Source organism: Megachile rotundata, chromosome 6 (genome assembly GCF_050947335.1).
Source record: "Megachile rotundata isolate GNS110a chromosome 6, iyMegRotu1, whole genome shotgun sequence".
Taxonomy (NCBI): domain Eukaryota; kingdom Metazoa; phylum Arthropoda; class Insecta; order Hymenoptera; family Megachilidae; genus Megachile; species Megachile rotundata.
The window spans coordinates 6,457,285-6,478,258 of record NC_134988.1 but is presented as its reverse complement, the minus strand read 5'-3'; the positions used below and the strand labels follow the sequence as shown (position 1 = coordinate 6,478,258).

Sequence of the window (20,974 nt, the reverse complement as noted above, 5' to 3'; positions counted from 1 at the left end):
AGGACTAGGTTGAGTGTTGGGAATCCTATGTGGTTTGGAGGTCCAGGGATTTCTTGAGATTCCACTTTAATTTCTTACTGAGAAATTGTAATCAAATTTTGTTGTCAAATTCATAGAGCATAATTGACGAGTACGTCAGATGGGAACCATACATAGATTTGAGGTATAGGGTCTGGTTTCTTAAGGCTCTCGTTTAATTTCTGTAAAGTCAGACGGCAAGTAGAATACAATTGTAACCACTTATTTTAAATTCTGTTCAGATAGGTGACATAAGTATCTAGATTTGGATGTCATAAATATAGTTAGTATACATGAGAATAGTAAAATGAGAATAGTAAAATGAGGGTTAACGTGATGTCACCATTTGGTGACGTATGAAGGAACCGCCACAGTTCCTGTCTGTCATCAAGCTTACCGTGTCCTAATTTTTCCCTAAATTTCTCAGTGAAAAACCCTTGATATCGACCTATCAATGCCTCTTTGGCACTGAAGCATCGTCTACTACCAATACAAATAGATACATACACATATACACGAATAACACAAAGTCAGAAGCTCAACTTAAAAGGCACGAAAGACAACGTAGGAATAATAAGGTAACCAAACCATGCAACGAGAAAGAGTCAAACAATGATGAAGGTTGTTTGGTGAGGTGGGAAGAGGTTATGTGAGCTATTCATTGATTGGTTAGTGGCACATCGTGTTACAATCTAATCGAGGGAGCTGTTCTCGACCGTTTTGTCAGTCGTAGACAAAACGTGAGTACGTCGCTCGTTCCTCGAATGGTATCGAACGCTTATGCAGGATGTTTCTTATTTATGTACACATGATACGAAATGCACGAAAATATCGTCAAACAGCAGCAGCTATTCAACTCTGTTTACACTCTACCAACTCGCAAACGGGTGTATTCTTTTCTTTTCCATTCGTTTCTTTCTTTATTTTACTTTTTACTTTTCTTTCATCGACGTAATGGCTTTCTTACCTTGTGTTGAAGTGATTCCAGAACATACTGACCGGGCAGCACGGATAAAACAGAACCGAGTTAAAAATGATGTGATTAAAGGCAAAGCTAGATGGAAAAGATAGACAGAGAAAAAGGTAGAAGAAAAAAGAAATTTATTAGTTCAGAGTAATCGATATTCTTCGAAAAAGGAAAGACTTCTGGATCGATTTTATTTGCGTCCCTGTACCGGTTGTGATGGTAGCAAAAAGCTTGATGCTCGAACATGGAGTCACACATTCACGCCAAGCTTCACTCGGACGGACACGGTGATAGAAAGAGAGAAAGAGAAAGATCGTCGATTAACACGTACAATATCGATAAGATCAATCTTGTGTTCAGAGCGAGTAAAGAATGAGAATGAAGTAGAATGGAGACGGGGTTCAGTGCAGGGCACACGCTCGCGCACACGTACGTACAAACATATGTATAAAACTTTTGGGATGTGATTTCACACGGGTCACAACAACGCAGAGAATATATCATATATCTATTGTATACGTCGTCAGTGTCTCTTGTACATAACGTGTAACGGGTAAAGATACATGTACGAGTATGCATGTGTTTCGAGGTTAGCCAAAGATCCTCTCCTACATTCTCCCCTTTAGGTTAATAACCCTAATAACCTTCAGTCGTCCTTCGTAAACACATGCATTCGTCCGGACGTATACACCGTAACTGTCTGTTTTGATGCTTTCGTGTGTCTGTAACCGGCTATGTATATATAGAACTGCACCACGTAACATCAAGTTCGGGACGGACACGGTTTCCACGAGCGAATTATAATTTGATCGAAAGGTGATCGATAAACCGATCGCGGGTCAACGAAATCGCACGCGATTCATCGTGCTGCCAACACAATTCGCGTTAACTCACCTCTCGTTGAAGGTCTCCTGCCGGGCGTAGTTCTGCAGGCTACCCTCGTCGATTAAAAATTTCATCCTCTCGAAGAAAGAAGCGGTGATAGCAGGCGGTTGCTTTCGCAGAAGGATATCGATCGGCTTTGGAGCGGACACGCAAAGCTGGCTGCTACGACATATATGATTCGAGCAACATTCCGGATCCGCGCAATCGATCAGACCGTCTGGAAAAAATAGTATGCCTCAGGTTACAATTGAGCAGTTATATAGCTAAAATAGTGTGGTTACGGTTCACGTTATATGACATGGTCACGTTTGACATTATGTGAACAACTGTGGTTTGATGATATGGGGTTGTATCTGTTGATAAGTCTACTCAGGACCTCAACTGCCAGATTTCAAGTTGATTTTCGTTTCTATCCATGTTATACCTTTATCGTTATCCCTTCCGTCGTTGCAGTTCTGTTCGAGCAGCACGTTGCAGTCCTTGCCGTCCCAACCGTCGTAGCACCTGCACTCCCATTGTCCGTCATTGCTGACTCTGCACTGGCCATGACCGGAGCAGGAATTGGGACAACCTTCCATGGTGCAATGTTTCCCGTTCCAGCCAGTCACGCATAAACATGTCCCGTTCTTGCACTGGCCATGTTCGTTACATCTCGGATCGCATTGCTTCAGATTGCACAGCTCGCCGGACCAGCCTGGTAGACAGTCGCAGGCGTTGTCCACGCAATGTCCATGGGATCCACAGTCCAGATCGCACAGTTCTGAAGAAGAACAGTCGGGAATTATTATACGGGAATATTACTGAACAGATATCTGATATTAGTACACGCAAGCAACAAGCTAGGGTTTATGCAGAGAAGTTAACGAACAGGGTCAACATCACGTTATTAGCGGAAGGGTCAAACAACGTCAGAATACAGAAAACCGGTCGTGAAATTGACGCACAACCTGGAAACATATGAACTGATCAGTTAAAATAGAACGATATATATAAATTCAGATTTAACAGTTATTTAAGGATCATAAAACATTTGACAGCAAAATGATTTCCCATCTAAAATTGAGTCGGTACCCGAGCAACCGCGGATGACTATTTCTGTTCACGTTCAATAATTCTGGCCCTTAATAAGTAATGCTTCCTTTAATCTAACCGCTATAGTTTCTCTCAAAAACGGAATCAATTATGAATGATGTTAGCTACCTTTGGAACAGTCATCTCCAGACCACATGGGCTCGCACAAACACGTCTGTGTCTCAAGATCAAAGTTCCCGTGACCGCTACAGTCTGGTAGACATTGAAGTGCTTCCTTGTCCATTTGACTGCAGTCCGCTCCTTTCCATCCTTTCTTACAGATGCAAGTGCCTTCGGCGCAGAAACCGTGACCGGAACAGGTTGGGTGAGGACAGTCCACTTCCTCGCAGTATTTTCCCTTGTAACCACGTACGCAGTTACACTTCCCGTTCGTGCAATGACCATGTCCGTTGCAGTCAGGCACTTCGCATTCGTCGTGACGCAGGGAACATTCCTTCCCTTTCCAGCCGGGGTTGCACTGACACTCTCCGTTTATGTATTCTCCTGCAATCGTAGATAGGTTGCAATTAGTAATAGTTCAAGTTAGAATCAAGATTTTTGTTATATAAGTCGAGAATGTGGATTTTTTTTAGAGGAATGAGGATATCTTGGGGACCGGCTTCAATGTTTGGATGGAACAACATGTGAATTTGGGATTTTGGGTGCTGAGAGCTTGAAATTTCAAGGGAGTTTTGTAGTTTGGGTGTTTGAAAGCATTTGGAGATTAGGAATTTGAAAGGTTTGACACTTGGAAGGTGTAACTTGAGAGGAGGTTGAGGACTTGGGAAGAGATTGGGGACTTAAGGAGTTGGGAATTTCGAAGATTGGAATCTTGGAAGGTAGAAGTCTGGGAGGTTGAGAATTTGGGAGGTTTGGAACTTGGCAGGTTTGGAACTTGGGGGATTTGGAACTTGGGGGATTTGGAACTTGGGAGATATGGAACTTGGGAGATATGGAACTTGGGAGGTTTGAAACTTGGGAGGTTTGGAACTTGGGAGGTTTGGAACTTGGGAGGTTTGGAACTTGGGAGGTTTGGAACTAGTGAGGTTTGGAACTTGGGAGGTTTGGAACTTGAGAGGTTTGGAACTTGAGAGGTTTGGAACTTGAGAGGTTTGGAACTTGAGAGGTTTGGAACTTGGGAGATATGGAACTTGGGAGGTTTGGAACTTGGAAGGTTGGGAAGTTGGGAGGTTTGGAACTAGTGAGGTTTGGAACTTGAGAGGTTTGGAACTTGGGAGATATGGAACTTGGGAGGTTTGGAACTTGGAAGGTTGGGAAGTTGGGAGGTTTGGAACTTGGGAGGTTTGGAACTTGAGAGGTTTGGAACTTGAGAGGTTTGGAACTTGAGAGGTTTGGAACTTGAGAGGTTTGGAACTTGGGAGATATGGAACTTGGGAGGTTTGGAACTTGGAAGCTTGGGAAGTTGGGAGGTTTGGAACTAGTGAGGTTTGGAACTTGAGAGGTTTGGAACTTGGGAGATATGGAACTTGGGAGGTTTGGAACTTGGGAGGTTTGGAACTAGTGAAGTTTGGAACTTGGGAGGTTTGGAACTTGAGAGGTTTGGAACTTGGGAGGTTTGGAACTTGGGAGGTTTGGAACTTGGGAGGTTTGGAACTTGGGAGGTTTGGAACTTGGGAGGTTTGGAACTTGGGAGGTTTGGAACTTGGGAGGTTTGGAACTTGGGAGGTTTGGAACTTGGGAGGTTTGGAACTTGGGAGGTTTGGAACTTGGGAGGTTTGGAACTTGGGAGGTTTGGAACTTGGGAGGTTTGGAACTTGGGAGATTTGGAACTTAGGAAGATGGGAACTTGGAAGGTTGGGAACTTATGAGGCTGAGAACTGAGAATATGAGTATGTCACATTTACCTCGCTGGCTACAGAGAACTGGACAGACACTCTCACTACAATCCTCTCCTCCAAACCCAGGGTTGCACTGGCAGTGACCTAGCAGGCACTCTCCCTTGCCGCTGCACCCGTTAGGACAATTGTGCGTCATGTCTTCGGCGATTATGGCAATGAAGGACACCTCCTGAGGGTCTCCATCATCATTGTACAACGAAAGGAACCAATGGCCAGGCTCCATATAGTGCGTCACTTCTTTCTTGATATAAGGCTACTCAGAAAATGATGAAAATTTTTAAGAATCCCATCAGCAACTGCCTGTACTTTCACTACAGGTTCACGAAAGTTTGTAGGGAAAAAAAAAATAATAAAAAAACGCTGTTCTGTACCGCAGACTCGAAATTGTACAAAAAAGAATAGGAAATAAATTCTCTTCAAGTTGTCTGAATCATCGAACTACGACTCTGATTGAAAAGAAAAAGAAAAATGGGGCTGTGGCACATACAATGGCACTAACACGGGATGCCCGAGTGGTCCTCGCCTTGAAGCCGCTCAACACTTCGAGAAGGTCGTATTGCGTGTGCGTGGGAAGGGCATTTCTTCTCGCGTAGACGCCGATGCTGGCCCCACGTGGGATATTGTAGTCGAACCGTACGTATGCAGCCTCCGATTGGTAGAACTGCATGTTCCAGTAGCTGTACGGTGGAATTTCCTTGCTCAGCTTCTGACCCAGACCAACCTGGGCGAACGTGGTGCCGTCAGGTGGGAATGACCTTGCAGGGAAAGTTCTGGCACCTGTGGGTCCAAAAACAGTCACATTAGTCTCGTTACTTCATTTCCGCGCGTCATCAGTTTTCTGGCGGGAGATGTTTATCGCGGTTTCGCCAACTCTGCGCAACATCCCCCACGAGAAAACCGACTGTTATTATTAAAATGTAAAGCGCAAGAGATATTTAAAAAATTGCATGGCTGTATACTTAGCTAGGCTTTGCGCATCAGCGAATTTCTGGACTCATTCGTATTATCTCGCATACATAATTCGTGAATCTCCATCGTTAATTTGCAAACCATGCCCTTGCGTTTATACCACCATGCAAAAAACCGCAAGGACTTAGTTCGTATCCTAACACCGTCACCGGTACACTTTGACCCCGTGTAAAAGCCGCTTAGAGTTACCTGTGTTAGGTGCTTGCGTACGTCATGATGCACCAGTACCTCGTTACAACGCTATACAAACTTCTACTTTAACCATTACCACGTTAACCACTCTGCAAACTAACGTTCAACAACATCGAAGCAAGCTAGCGATGTGGATACTTGGCTACGCGTTCATTCGAAAAAGAAAGCCCGGCATCAGCGGAGTAGAGAAAGATAGTGAAAAGAAAAGAAGCCGAAAAAACAAAACCATAAACGTGGCCTCACCTTCCAGGATCAATATAGTGGGTTCTGGGGGTAACGGAGTGGTCCCAGGACACCCTGACATGTCCGTGCTGGATTCAGTCACGTAATTCGTAGTAGTCCACTCGGTAGAACCGCCATTTTCCTCTGTGGTCGAGGAATAATCGGTGCTCGAGATGGCGTCGCTTCCAACCGACTCCTGTTCCAGATCTTTCGCCATCGTGTCTGGATCGGACAGTTCGTCTACAGACAGACTCGAGTTATCTACCTCTTCGAGGTTCTCGACGATGACTGGAAAAGTGTCCCACTCGTCAGACGAGGAGCCCATGCAAGGGCAAGAGCATTCGCACTCGCCACCGGCCCACATAGGAGGCGGTGGCGACGAGGGAGGCTGCGGAGGCGGGGGCAATCGGTTATCGTTCAGGTTAGAAGCCACATTCGAGCCTGATTCCCGAAGCTGATCCTCCTGCTGATGAACCTCGGCTGACTGCACCTGCTCGGAGCCGTCCGTGGGCACGGACACCGAGAGGACGTACAGCGGCTTCGAGGATGAGTCGCCGGAAGCGATTGTTATGTTCACAAGCACCCGGTTCGATGATGTCGATGAGATGGGTGGAGGTGATGGGTGAGACCTGTCGACCGGCACCTCGATGATTTTCACTTGCTGGGTTAGTGGCGGGTTAGGTTCGACCGGGACGTTAGGAGGATCAGTATCTTTGGGCGCAGAGTCCTCCCGGAACTTTTTCTCGAACTCCCGCAGGAATTCCTCGTCGTTTTCCTCTCTGGTGATTACTCGTAAATCACCGTTCTGGTGCAGCGACGGAACGCTGTTCGTCTTCAGCTCGTTGCTGTCCCGCGTCTTCGTCTTCGCGGTATTCGATTCGGCATGATTCAGTTTCACGATTTCTACCTCCTCCTGGCCGTAATTATAAATCGGTAAAGGGTAGTCCCGCTGGAGTTCTTCGGACTTCTCGGAACTCTTCACGCGACTCGGCGAAGTTTCGGATTCTGTTGATTCGTCCTCTCGGGAGAGTTCTCGAGTTTCCTTCACCACGTCCGAAAAATCGGAGACGTTAGCATTCTTCTCGTTCGTGGCATTCGGCTTATCCTCTTCCAAATATTCTTCCACTGGCGGTACAGGGTTATCTTCCGAATCGCTGCTGGTGGAGCTAGAGGTACTTACGTTCGCGACCTCCGTAGAACTCTCAGTATTCGCAGGTTCTACATGACTAACGTTATCATCTTCAACGTCCGGAGAACTTCTATCACTTATCGATTCAACGTCATCTCCAGGGATAGTTGAACTTTCTACCTTACCCTTGTCCAGAGTCGACTGGCCAATGGACTGGGTAAACTCCTGGCGATTTTCTGGGATAACTGGATCAGTGGTGGCAGCGATGTCCAAATTATGACCTAATTCGATCCCGGTCGATTCCGAGCTAACGGACTCAGCCGGGGTCTCTGAAGGCCGGTTAACCGGTTCGTTAAGTGAAACGGAAGAGGAGGTGTAAGAGACAACAGAGACAGAGGACGAAGAGGCGACAGTGGTAGGAGTTGAATAGTTAGTAACCGAAGAGTCAGAGACATTCAGGGCAAGCAGCAACGTCCCCATGGGAGTCGTCGATCCTGACGACTCGTTTCCGCTCTGATTTCGCTGAGGATCATCCGTATACGCAGCCGTTTCATGCACAATCTTACCAGGACGATCCTCGTCTAATGGGACCGGTGACTGCGAGGACCGTGGTAATCCTGCGTCTTCATGGACCACGGTCGACCGCAGCTCGGTGGATTTAAAGGATGATGCGACAGTTTGGTGCAACGCATGCTGGTTATACGTATCCCTACGCTTACGGATGTACACGTGCTCTAACATGCTAGCCGACGATTTAATACTACCTCCTGAAGAAGGTTGCTGACGCGTTCTGCTGTTTGACTGCGACGACGATGTACTCGACGTGGAAGTCTTGTTACCGTCCGTCGATAACGATTTTGGGTCCGCGTTCTCGCCAACCAACACCGTGCACGCTTTCGTGCCCTGGTACGACCGGTTCACTATGCTCGAAACTGAAACACATTTTTGAGGTTATATAAACAATTTTAATTGATTTGATTTTGCAATCATGTTTGCAGCTCTAAGGATATATGGACACTGACGTAATTTCTAAAGAATTATTTGTGGAAGGTTTCTGTCAAACAGCCTCTATGTTAGGGTCATTCCTTTGCATGTGGATAGCTGGACTGAACTTACAGAGAAACTGCATGACCTTCTGCTGAAAATTTGATGATACCAAACTCATGGACCACATAAGTTTAGAGATTTATGACAAAATTGTCCGGGATCTTGATCTTGCTTGTGGGCTACTGCCTCATCCCATTCAGCTGCTAATAGTGCACTAACATTATGAGTCCCATTAATTCTTTTATTATGTGTATATTATAAGTGTATCTTGTAGATAGTGTATCTTGTCGACGTCAGTATATCCTTAGATTTTGAATGAAATGCAATATCGAGTCGAAGATGTACATATAATTAATCTTTTTATAATTAAACGAATTAAGGTTGACTTACCTACGACATAAGCTAAGACTGCTGTTATGCACAACGAAACCATAAGCAGTATCATGGCGATTAATTTCCAGCTGCACCAGTCGACCCCTTTCACAAAATGACAACGAATGCTTTGTCTCCTCATTGGGATCATTGAGGGCGCGTGGCCGTATGGTAAAGGTACTCTGTAATTAATCAACGGTCTCGATTAATTTCCGTCCGACGGATGGATGGTTGTATGCTAAAAAACTGTATTAGGAAAGAAAAATTAAGCGAGACCAGGTCAATAGCGACCAACAGCCACAACACGACGCTTCCACTGACGAATTAAACATTTAAGTAGCTAAATAAAAGACCTGTTTACGTTTAAATCTTCTAACATTTAGAAAACTTGGCATTTAAGGCGTGAGAGATAATTGTTTGTCTATGAGGCCGAGTTAAATGCAAAATAGGTCTATGAAATTGTTACGTGGATGACTTGTATACATTAGAAAAACCTAAAAGTTAGAATAAATTCAATATTCGAGATATGAGGCTTAATTGTTAGCCCATGAGGCCGGGTTAAACGCGACCTATAAGCAATGAAATATTATTATAGTACTCTCATTAACAAATTGTGAATTTAAATTACTAAATAATAGACTGGAATACAGTAATAAAGTTAGCTGTATGATTATGAGGCCGGGTCAAACGTGATCCGGAAGTACAGAAGATACAGAAATAAACTTTCATGAATAAATTAGGGACTGAAATTATTAAGTAGAAGTCGAGTAAACGTTGCGATAATAAAAATTCAGAAAACTTCGTAATCCAAATGTGTCAGGCATAAGACAGTGAGGCCGAGACAACACTGGTTCAGAGCTATGAAATACAACAACGACGCTTTCATTATAACATTAGACTCTCAAATTTTACATTTATGCGAAAATGTTGTCTAAAAGGACGCTTTAAAGTGCAGAAAATGAAAGTACAAAAGAGTCTAAATTTAAATTTAAATTGTCGCTGTCTCAAAGACCATCCAAGGACTAACTATTAAAAGTGAGATCTGGTTTGCACTGTAAAGTGGTGCTCGGACGATTTCACGGTAGCTTTAATGTCGATTTCAAAGGAAAGGAAACGTCGGTTCACGCTGCTTGTTATCCAGCAAATATATTTGAAGCCGTCACGTGCTTTCGCGCGAAAGCATTGGCCCTGGAGTATGTTTATGCTGAGCGTCACACGCTTCCATGTAACTCAGAAACGTCTAACAAAAATATTTAAACGGGACAGGCCGGGTTCCTCGAGTGCGAGGGTGCCTGTTTGCTTTCGTTGCATCACGCGATAATGGAAAAACGAAAGCCAGACGCATCGTCCTCGCAGACCACACACTTTTTTTCAATTTTTCTTCAAAATTCATGAAAGACACTAATTTCTCAACTTTTCATCTCTCGAACTCCATAAAGACTTCATACATTTTCAAGAGTTTCAACACATCTTCGAAATTCAATTTTCAAGCTTGCAATTTGATTAACTTTTAAATTTACAAATACTGTAGAAGTTTTCAAATTCACTAAATAGCAAGTTTAAAAATTTTCAGAAGAAGGAACTGATTTTAATTCTTTTTTTCTCAAACTTCCAAATTGCCAAATATTCAAAGCTTTTTTAAAGCGCGACTTGAGAAATTGTTAAATTTGTAGCTTCAATTAATAAAAAATGTTTAAATTGAGGCATTGAGAATAAGAATTTGTTAATAACCCCTACAAAAATTTCTTTGAAACACTATATGCAGATGCCTCACACAGCATTTCCTTGATATAACAGTTACTGCTATTATTTTACCTAATGTATCATCATAACTTAAGAAATTGTTAAATTTGCAGCTTGAATAATACAAAATTTTAAACTTGAGGCATTGGAAATAAGAATTTGTTAACAACCCTTACAAAAATTTCTTTGAAACACTATATGCAGATGCCTCACATAGCATTTCCTTGATATAACAGTTACTGCTATTATTTCACCTAAAGCATTATCATAACTTAAGAAACTGTTAAATTTGCAGCTTGAATTAATAAAAAATTTAAAATTTGAAGCATTGAAAAGAAGAATTTGTTAAAAAACCCTACAAAAATGTCTTTGAAACACTATATGCAGATGCCTCACACAGTATTTCTTGGTAAAACCGTCAGTGCTATTATTTTACCTAATTTATCACTTTAGCTACCATAAATACGTCGAATTTCACTGAGTGGAAGCGCAAATAAAGAATTTTCTACAGGACCCCATAGTCAAGTTTACGACCACTTAGCAAATTTCAAGAGGACACTCGAGGTCCTGCAGCGACTCGTTCCACGTGACCCAAGGAACACGATTTTCCATGGTTTTTCTATAGGACGACGCTTCATCTTCAAACATTGACTCACCGTTTGAACGAATGATTCACGACAGCCATTGTCAAAGACTTCAACGTGTTCGTCATGGTACATTCGTTCCAATCTACCGTTCTCTTTTTATTTATTGTTCACAGCGCGAAAAAGGAAAAGCCAACGCGTCGATAACGGAGAAATGAAAATAGGCTTACCTGTCCATGTTGTTCTGCAGTTCGACCTTTATTGGACTATTCCCTGAGGACTGATTCTTGTTGTTGTACTCATTCTTCGGTATCTCTGCGAAAAAAAAGAACATACAATTTGTAACGTTGCAGATCGAGGAAAATTTCTCATGGGAAACGGTGGCCCACTTTCTACATCTGACTTTTATTCGGTCGACAACGTGTGCGATACACTCGACGTGTTTACCCTTGGCGTTATACAAAATACACGGGCTCGAAACGTGTTTGGCAAAGAAATTTTAATTCATCGCTCGTTCTGGGCTGATGCAAATTGATGAGATAAATTTAAGATAGTATCTATTTGAAAATTAAAGTTTACCGAAAATGTCAAATCACCTGTTCTGTACTACGTGCATAATCCAGTTTGCAACATAAGTGACATTTTATGATAATTCTGTGTCATCAAATTATATCAGAGTTTAAATGTTTTGTAATTGATCATTGTTCACTATAACTGATCGTCAGCCATTTTGTTTTAGGAACAATGATAAAATAGAAACGCAGATATTTTCACTGAGTTTCAAGCTTCAGATTGATGTAATATAAGTGCCATTTTATCATAATTTTCTGTCATCAAATTGTATCAGTTTAAATATTTTGAAATTGATCATTGTTCACTATAACTGATCGTCAGCCATTTTGTTTTAGGAACAATAAGGAAATGGAAACGCAGATATTTTCCCTGAGTTTCAAGCTTCAGATTGATGTAATATAAGTGCCATTTTATCATAATTTTCTGTCATCAAATTGTATCAGAGTTTAAATATTTTGAAATTGATCATTGTTCACTGTAACTGATCGTCAGCTATTTTGTTTTACGAACAATAAGAAAATGGAAACGCAAATATTTCCACTGAGTTTCAAGCTTTAAATTGATGCAATATAAATGCCATTTTATCATAATTTTCTGTCATCAAATTGTATCAGAGTTTAAATGTTTTGTAATTGATCATTGTTCAATATAACTGATCGTCAGCCATTTTGTTTTAGGAACAATAGTAAAATGGAAATGCAGATATTTTCCCTGAGTTTTAAGCTTCAGAGTGATGTAATACAAGTGCCATTTTATGATAATTTTCTGTCATCAAATTGTATCAGAGTTTAAATGTTTTGTAATTGATCATTGTTCACTGTAACTGATCGTCAGTGATTTTGTTTTAGGAACAATGATAAAATGGAAACGCAAATATTTTCACTGAGTTTCAAGCTTCAGATTGATGTAATACAAGTGCCATTTCATGATAATTTTCTGTCATCGAATTATGTAAAACTTTATAGATACCGAAATTGACTGAAATCATTTTATAATCAGCCATTTTGTGTTCAAAGTGTTAACAAAATGGCTACGCAGATATTTTCGCTGAACTTCAAGCTTCAAATTAAGTGCTGTTTAATTCTAATTAAGAACTGTATTGTACACAACATCGGTCGTTCACGTCGATTAGTACAAATGCAACAAGTTTATTAATGACCTTCAGTGTGACCTTAAATATTAAACACGCGCAGTCGATAACGGGAAGCAATAAACCTGCGCATTGAAGTTCAGCCAGCAAGTACACTAAATCACAGTATAATAACTATACCGCGCATAATTATCATTCACAGTGAACTACTGCGCACACATTTAATATTCAAGGTCAAATTATGAGTTTGAAACCGATATGTCACAAGCGATTTGCGGTACTCTACGTCGTCCAAACGTGTAGGTCGATTTCCGAAATCCGATATTTCGAATAAACCATCCTGACAGACTAATTGACGTAGCAATAAAAAGTTCTCGAAAACTAGCATTTGAAAATGAAAAAGTCGACAAATTATACCAATAAATACAGATTGATTTCGATACTTTCGACAGTTTAATTACGGATCTCCGTTGCGTGTCTAATTACGGAGGCACACATAATTAAAGGACAGGAAAGGCCGCATGGGTGGAGCCGCTGCCAAAAAAGAAACGAATTAAGCAAACGTCAGAGTTTTCTCGTTGATTCCAGGATAGACGGACAGCGTCGGCGTCGCGGGTCTGCGTTTTGCGATGCCAGACGCGACGCCCTTTTCTTTTCCATCGTGTTCTCCAATATACACGAAGAAGCAGGAAAAAGAGGAAGAAGCGAGACGGTGAACGAACGCCTGTGTTGAATCGATAAGTACATGATTCATCGCGGTTTCGGTTTGAATTTCAAGCGACCAACACTGTAAGGTGCATAAGAAAACTGAACACCTTTGGAAACACCATAAGATCCTGCCTATTGACTACGTCCTGTCTAATCGATGTTGAATTTCCTTTTTTCATTTCACGTGTCGCATAACCAATTCCTTTTCGTTTTTAATAATAAGACGGAACTAATGTAGGTTTAATGCAAATTTGAAATTTTATGGGTTTCCGTAATTATGTTTCAAACGTGGTTCTAAGAGGTTTTGTCTTGATACAGCAAAGTCGTAAAACTGTTTCAAAATATAGGAAGTTAAATTGTGTCGACAATTAACATCGACAGACAATGGTTTCATTTACGACCATACTATATCTCTGCATCGACTGTATGACTGTCGTAACGATATAGCAAAGTCGTAAAATTATTTGTATGAAAAGTATGTAAAACAAGACAGGTAACACTAACAAACTTTAACTTCTACTAATAATTACTACTGTTTGACAAAGGATTCATTGACAATCATACTATATCTCAATTGTACGAACTTCGTTATGATATAGCAAAATTGTAAAATTGTTTTGAAGACAAAACACATGAAACTCGAAGAAAATGCACTATGCAATCATAGGAACGTATTTTGTAGACAATTAGCATCAATGATGGGGTCATTTACAATCATACTATGTCTCCGTAAACGACTGTACCAACGTCACGATATAGCAAAGTCGTAAAAATTCGTTGAATGACAAAATATACGAAACTGTAAAACAAGATGTAGCATGTAACCCTAGAAACTTGAACTTTTACTAATAATTAGTGGTGTTTGGTACTGGTTTCATTGATAATCATACTATATCTCCGTAACCAACTGTACGAACTTCGTTATGATATAGCAAAGTTGTAAAACTCTTTCAAGGATAAAGCACACGAAACTAGAAGAGAATGCACTATGCAATCACAGGAACGTAAATTCTATACAATTAGCATCGATGATGGTGTCATTTACGACCATACTATATCTCTGCAGCAAACTGTGTGACTATTGTCACGATATAGCAAAGTCGTAAATTTCTTTGAAAGACAAATACTCGAAACTGTGAAAAAATGTAAATCAAGAAACTTTAACTTCTATCTCTATGAACAATTACTATTGTTTAACGATGTATTTATTTACAACCATACTATATCTCCGCAACCATATACAACTTTCATCACAATATAGCAAAATCGTAAATCTATTCCAAAAATAACCTGTTCCAAAAATACATAACTTAAACAGAACTATAAGATCACAGTTCTAATTTCACTTGTACCTCTCCCACAAAATTTTGACAAGTTTTACGACTTCGCTATACCATAACAAGCTTGTACCCATTCGAACACGAAAATCGGAGCGTGGGAAGACGAAGGTCCCGCAAAAGCGACCCTATGCCGCTAATTGCAGGTGTTGCAGGCCCTGAAATACGATGATTATGGCATTTAGGCAGATATCCATGATTATGGCGATTCATGGGATTCCCCTAAGCTTCTCTCTTTTTTTTCTCTTCACGGTTATTGGCAGCACGAGACGTCTAATGCGAGGAACCGAATAAAAGGGGCGGGATATGTCCGTTGGTTAGCGTGTCAGAATTGCTTTTAATGATCAACCGGGACTGGATATGATTTACTTGCACGCAGTCTCGTATTTAATTAACGAAAATTCGAGGCTCCATTCACGTGTCTCGTTATTTGTCAAATTTTATTGTTTATTTGTTATGACAGTATCGAGTAACTATAGATCTCTTTAATTAAAATTTCATCTTCTTATTTAATGTGTGAAATGACTTGGTTTTTAAGGAATTTTTCATAATATTTATAATGGAATAAATTCATTTAATATCATTTTGTAAGAGGATTAATAATCAGAAATTTTTTAAAATCAAAAAGAAAATTCTTTTAAATAGTTTGAAATGTTGAATAATGTACAAGTGATTGAATAAGGTATTGTTATCAGAAACGTTTAAAAAATGTATAATGTTCAGTAAAACCAACATGACAATCAATCAAATAAATCTGATTGAAGACTGATATCGATTATACCAATTCTTTGGATAAATTTTCTTTTCACAAGGAAACTTACTGCACAAATATTTTGCTAACGAAAAATTGTTAATTAAACATGCAGTTTTTAAACGATGAACAATAGTGTATTACAGTTTACTATCGATGAAAGTAAAGTTCCATAAAAGCTCAATAACGAAGAAGTTAATCAAAATATTAAAAATTGCTTGCTCCATAAAATATTCTTAACGAAGTTAACTAAATCGAAAAGTAAAAATTTGTAATTCAGATAAAATGTCAGGAATGAAGAAGTTAAACCAGAAGAGTTACTTCAAAATATTTGCCAATTTTCCCAGATTTTCTGCGAAGTCGAAGCTAACCTGTGCACAGAAGCGTAGGTGACAAAGCATATTGATGGCGATGACCGAGCAAGAAACGAAGGCAGCATTGAAGCAGGACCTCCAGGAGTAGCCTGGAAGTATTCTGTGTAAGGTCATAAGTGTCAGCCAGTGTCATAACCAAGGGTCAATAAGTCGAGAGATCATAAATCACCGTTCGGTCGAAAACGGTTCGTCCCACGGTCCTTTCAAGTATACACGACCAGAATTCCGTGTAAAAAGAAAACGTTAAGTATACAGATGGCCGACGGGAAAGTCGTCGTGGAAAAAATGTCGACCAAACAAGAAAAGGAACACGTCTAGTATCGGGTCCTCGGTTCTCTTCGCCACTCGAAACGTCAAGAAGGTTAGGTTCAGCCCGTTGTTTTCCTTGCAGCCGATACCCCCGGTGCTAAAGTGTCTCGAAAACGTTGTACCTTGGCTTGCTTTTCTTTTCTCGAGTGTATTCCACCTCTGCGGTGCATCAGACGCCGTCTTATAGGTTAACGTTTCGGAGAAAATTCTCGAGTGCCTGGTTGCTTGCACTTTTAAACATTTTGTGGTCTTGTAGTGACGGGGGGATGGGGTTTGTTGGAGAAAAATGAAGTAAGGTAAGTGGTTTGGAAATCGAGGAAATTTGAGGAGGAATTTGGGGAAAAGGGGAGGAATTAGAGGAAAATAGAGAGGGAAGATTAAGGGGGAGTCGGAATTAGGAAATATATAAATCTTCAAATTTTTAATTTTCAAATCTCTGAGTTACTAAACAGCTAAATTTGTAAGTTTTTAAATTTTCAAATTTGCTATGTTCAAATTTTGTCAAGTTTGCAAATTTTATTTGTGAATTTCAGGATCTATAAATTTGAGGATTTCTGAATTGATGAAATTGTGAATTTGTGAATTTGTAAATTTGTAACTTCGTAAATTTGTAAATTCGTAAATTTGTAAATTTGTAACTTTGTAAATTTGTAAATTCGTAAATTTGTAAATTCGTAAATTCGTAAATTCGTAAATTTGTAAATTCGTAAATTTGTAAATTTGTAAATTTGTAAACTTAAAAACTTATAAACTCACAAATTTAAAAAACTTGCAAACTTGAACATCTCACAATAACAAATTAAGTGGTTTCTTAAAAACCTAACCTATGTACCTCCCTCAAATTCGAAGCAATTATAACCCCAAAATTGAAGCTCTAAAATTAAACAAAAAAATGAGTTCAACGTTTCACCAAATCAAAATAACACCTTCACAGCATCACTTCCTAATGTCCATCATAAATCTTGAAAAAATACAAGAAATACCGAAAATTATCAATCTTAAAATGCCAAGCGAATAAAATGAACCAGCAACATATGTTAAGCAGAAGAAAATGGAATCCAACTGCTCGGAAGATTAAAAAAAGAAACATGGCGGAGAACTATTGAGGCACTCCGGTAAAAGGCTTCTTATTTTAAAGCGTATTATCGATTACAGAAATTTCTAGACTAACTAGGTCGTAATCTGAAGGTAACTAGCAGCCAGCTTGCCCGTCGTAGATAAACTAAGAAGCTTTCGACCGAGATATTTCGATAAATAATCGAGGTAAATCCTTCTGGAAGAGTAGAAGAACTTCTCAGGTACACCCGGGTGTAACGTAAGCTTCTTTTAGATAAGGACACGTGGAAACTTTTAAGTTCTTAAATTCCTAAATTCTTACTTGCTTCGAATTTTCGAATTGTTAAATTTGCAAACTTTCACGTTTAAATTTGTTCAAATTTACTAGTTTTTCAAATTTACTAATTTGTAAATTTGTAAGTCGCCAAATTGCTAAATCTTAAAATTTCTCATTTCTCAAATGTAATTTTACATATTGAAAATTTTACATATTACAAATTTTAAACTTCTAGATATTCATATCTTTAAGTTCTTAAATTTCAATACGAAAATTATTGAATTTCAGTTTTCTAGACTCTTAAATTCCTAAATTCCCTAAACCTCCAAATATCTACTCCTCTCCTTCCAACTCCTCCAACTCCAGTCCCAGAATCTCTAGATACAATTTCTAAATTTCAAATTCAACTCATAAATTTCTAAACTCCCAAATCCGTATATCCTAAACTTTTTATATCTCCAAATAATTTAATTCTGTAATCGATAAATCCCTAAATTGCTAAATTCATGAATCTTTCAACCCCTAAATTGTTACATCCTCCAATCCCTAAATCACCAAATTACTACACCCCTATAATTTTATAATTGTCCAATTTACAAATCTCTAAAACTCTGGATTCCCAAATTCCTAGACATCCAAATCTCTATATTCCTAAATTCCTAGATCCTCAAATTCTTAAACTCTCAGATACCTAAACATTTAAATATCTTGATCCCCAAAGTTGTGAATCCCAAAATTTTCAAATTCCCAAATTCTTAAGTTCCCAAATTCCCAAATCCTCAAAATCCCCAAATCCCCAAAATCCCCAAAATCCCCAAATTCCTAAGTCCTCAAAATTCCCAAAATCCCCAAATTCCCCAAATTCCCAAATTCCCAAATCCTCAAATCCCCAAAATCCCCAAATTCCTAAGTCCTCAAAATTCCCAAAATTCCCAAAATCCCCAAATTCCCAAATTCCCAAATTCCCAAATTCCCAAGTCCCCAAATCCTTAAATCCCCAAATTCCTAAGTCCTCAAAATTCCCAAAATCCCCAAATTCCCAAATTCCCAAGTCCCCAAATCCTTAAATCCCCAAATTCCTAAGTCCTCAAAATTCCCAAAATCCCCAAATTCTCAAATTCCTAAATTCCCAAGTCCCCAAGTCCTCAAATCCCCAAAATCCCCAAAATCCCCAAATTCCTAAGTCCTCAAAATTCCCAAAATCCCCAAATTCCCAAATTCCCAAATTCCCAAATTCCTAAGTCTCCAAATCCTCAAATCCCAAAAATTCCCAAAATCCCCAAGTTCCAAAATCCCCAAATCCCCAAATATCCTAATTCCAAAATTCCTAGACCTTCATATCCATACAATAAAAATTCCCCAAATCCCCAAACTCCTAATTCCCATTCGAAATTTTCAAATTCCTAAAAATCCCTAAAATTCAACGAATGGAAGATTTGATCACTGTTATATTTTCCCGATGGAAACTATGTTAGATTTGCCAGTGACTGTACGTCACAATTTTTCCTGCAGCTACTTAAGAATCCTGGCAAGACGATAAGATAGAAACCATGGCTTAAGAAATTATCGCACACCCCCGCCCACATTGCCCTTCACTGATTACGCCCTCTGCTACCCTTGTCAGAAATGTCACTCATTCTTCCCCTCTCTCTTACTTAGGATCTCCGTCTTATAGTATTCCACTGAACACTATCGCTAGACACGCCTCCTCTAAGCTTTTCTTCATTTTTACCCGTCAAATATTGAAAATGTTATTCGTCTGTTTTTCACTAGAAGTTTGGATCTTGGTCAGCAAACTGACCTATCGACAAACAGATCGACCGATTTCCAGGACTTCGAGAAAGTACAACTGCGGTTCCCAGGATCTTATCGATACAAATACACACGAGATGTTTTAGACTGATTATTCTTGAAATCTGGTAGATACGGTTTGTTTGAAGTCTTCTTAGATTCTTCAGAGTAAATATTTTATAACGCAAATGTTATTCTTTTTAACATTTGGAGATGCGCATGAAAAGATAGGGAATCCTCTACATGAATACATTTAAAAATTTTTGAATTTAGTTATTTTGCAATGTTCAAACTGTTTCATCCTTCAACTTAGGAAGTTTTCAGGATTTGAAACTTCTCACATTTTTGAATCCTAAATTTGATGTTCTAAATTTCAAATACTTTAATCCTTTCGAAGTTTAATAGTTTGGTAGAAGCGAAAGTGCAGGGATCATAAGTAGCGCGTATCTCGAAAGTTGACACCTGTTCCAGCAAGGTTCACACAGCTCCCGGCTGCAAACTCAGCAGACGTACAGTACATCCATTCTACCCGTGATTCCGCCTAATCCTCCAACGTCACACTGACCCCAATTCTACCCCTGAAATCTGACTAAGCCACCCTGAGGACTCACTTGGTATACTGTAGAAGCCGCCAGACGAGGTGCGTACGAGACAGGACGGCTGTAGATCAGGATCACGCTCGTGATCGCTGGCTGTATGACTTCCTGGCAATCTTCCGTTCACTCGGCTCATTGTAGGGTTACGGGGTGGCACATCGGGCGGGCCCCGCGGCGCCGAATTGTCCAGCAAACACCCTGTAACAACGAAAACATTTGCTTGTGAGGCCGACTGTTCAATAACAATCTTTATTTTCCTCGTCTGAATTCGCGGCATCGTGCAATGTAACTGTTATAAATGATATTTATGGTGACGTACAGGGTGTTTGACAGATTTCCAGCGAGTCTCGGAGTGTTTTATCCTCAAATTTTGTGGCATCATAGCGATTCAGCAAATATGTCTCTAAACGTTTCACACAGAAGGCAACTAACAATATTATTAATTACTGTCAAATAGATGAATAATATTCCTTTCATACACTCTCTCGAGATTAATGATTAATGCACTGAGCACTACGTGGCCTTGAGGTATCAAGTTGACATCTTGAGGCCGGCGACACTCAGTTTTAACGCATGATGTAGTATTTCCAATTTAAAAATTAGTAACTTTACAGTGTTATCGTGTATTATAACTGTTAAAAATTATATATGTGGTGATGTACAGGGTGTTTGACAGATTTTCAGCGAGACGTGGCGTATTTCAATATTATATTACACAGCATCATAACAATTTTATTTAATACATCACGTCCCATGTTTCAGGCAAAAGACAACTAACAATTCTATAAATTATTGTGTAACAAGTAAATAATAATTCGTTCATACACTTTTTCAAGCTTTACGGTCAACGTATCGAGCCTCAGGTGGGCTTGAGGCACCTAATTAATGCTTTGAGGCCGACGATACTCGGTTCTAACATACAATAAAATATACGGATTAGAATTCAAGAATTATTCACTTTAGGATGTTGTCGTTACCACTCGCACAAAACTATGAGGCCATCTAATTATTAATATTCCATAGTTCTAAGTGGTTCATATAAATTTTGTACGAT

The 20,974-nt window shown here is 39.7% G+C and overlaps 1 protein-coding gene across 12 annotated transcripts in view; it reads right to left on the bottom strand.

Moving 5' to 3' along the window:
- Nucleotides 1-20,974, bottom strand: part of Ten-m (teneurin transmembrane protein Ten-m) — a 748,404-nt gene that overhangs the window by 12,267 nt on the left and 715,163 nt on the right. For 5 of the 12 annotated variants that reach the window (XM_076533045.1, XM_076533047.1, XM_076533049.1 and 2 more), the window contains 10 exons: nt 19,936-20,118; nt 11,289-11,373; nt 8,750-8,913; nt 8,077-8,244; nt 5,288-5,577; nt 4,807-5,053; nt 3,071-3,445; nt 2,295-2,630; nt 1,880-2,087; nt 986-1,012 (listed from right to left, as the gene is read on the bottom strand). In XM_076533045.1, the coding sequence (XP_076389160.1) occupies nt 986-1,012; nt 1,880-2,087; nt 2,295-2,630; nt 3,071-3,445; nt 4,807-5,053; nt 5,288-5,577; nt 8,077-8,244; nt 8,750-8,913; nt 11,289-11,373; nt 19,936-20,118 (2,083 nt within the window). The other 7 variants (XM_076533052.1, XM_076533050.1, XM_076533051.1 and 4 more) reach the window with 5 other exon arrangements.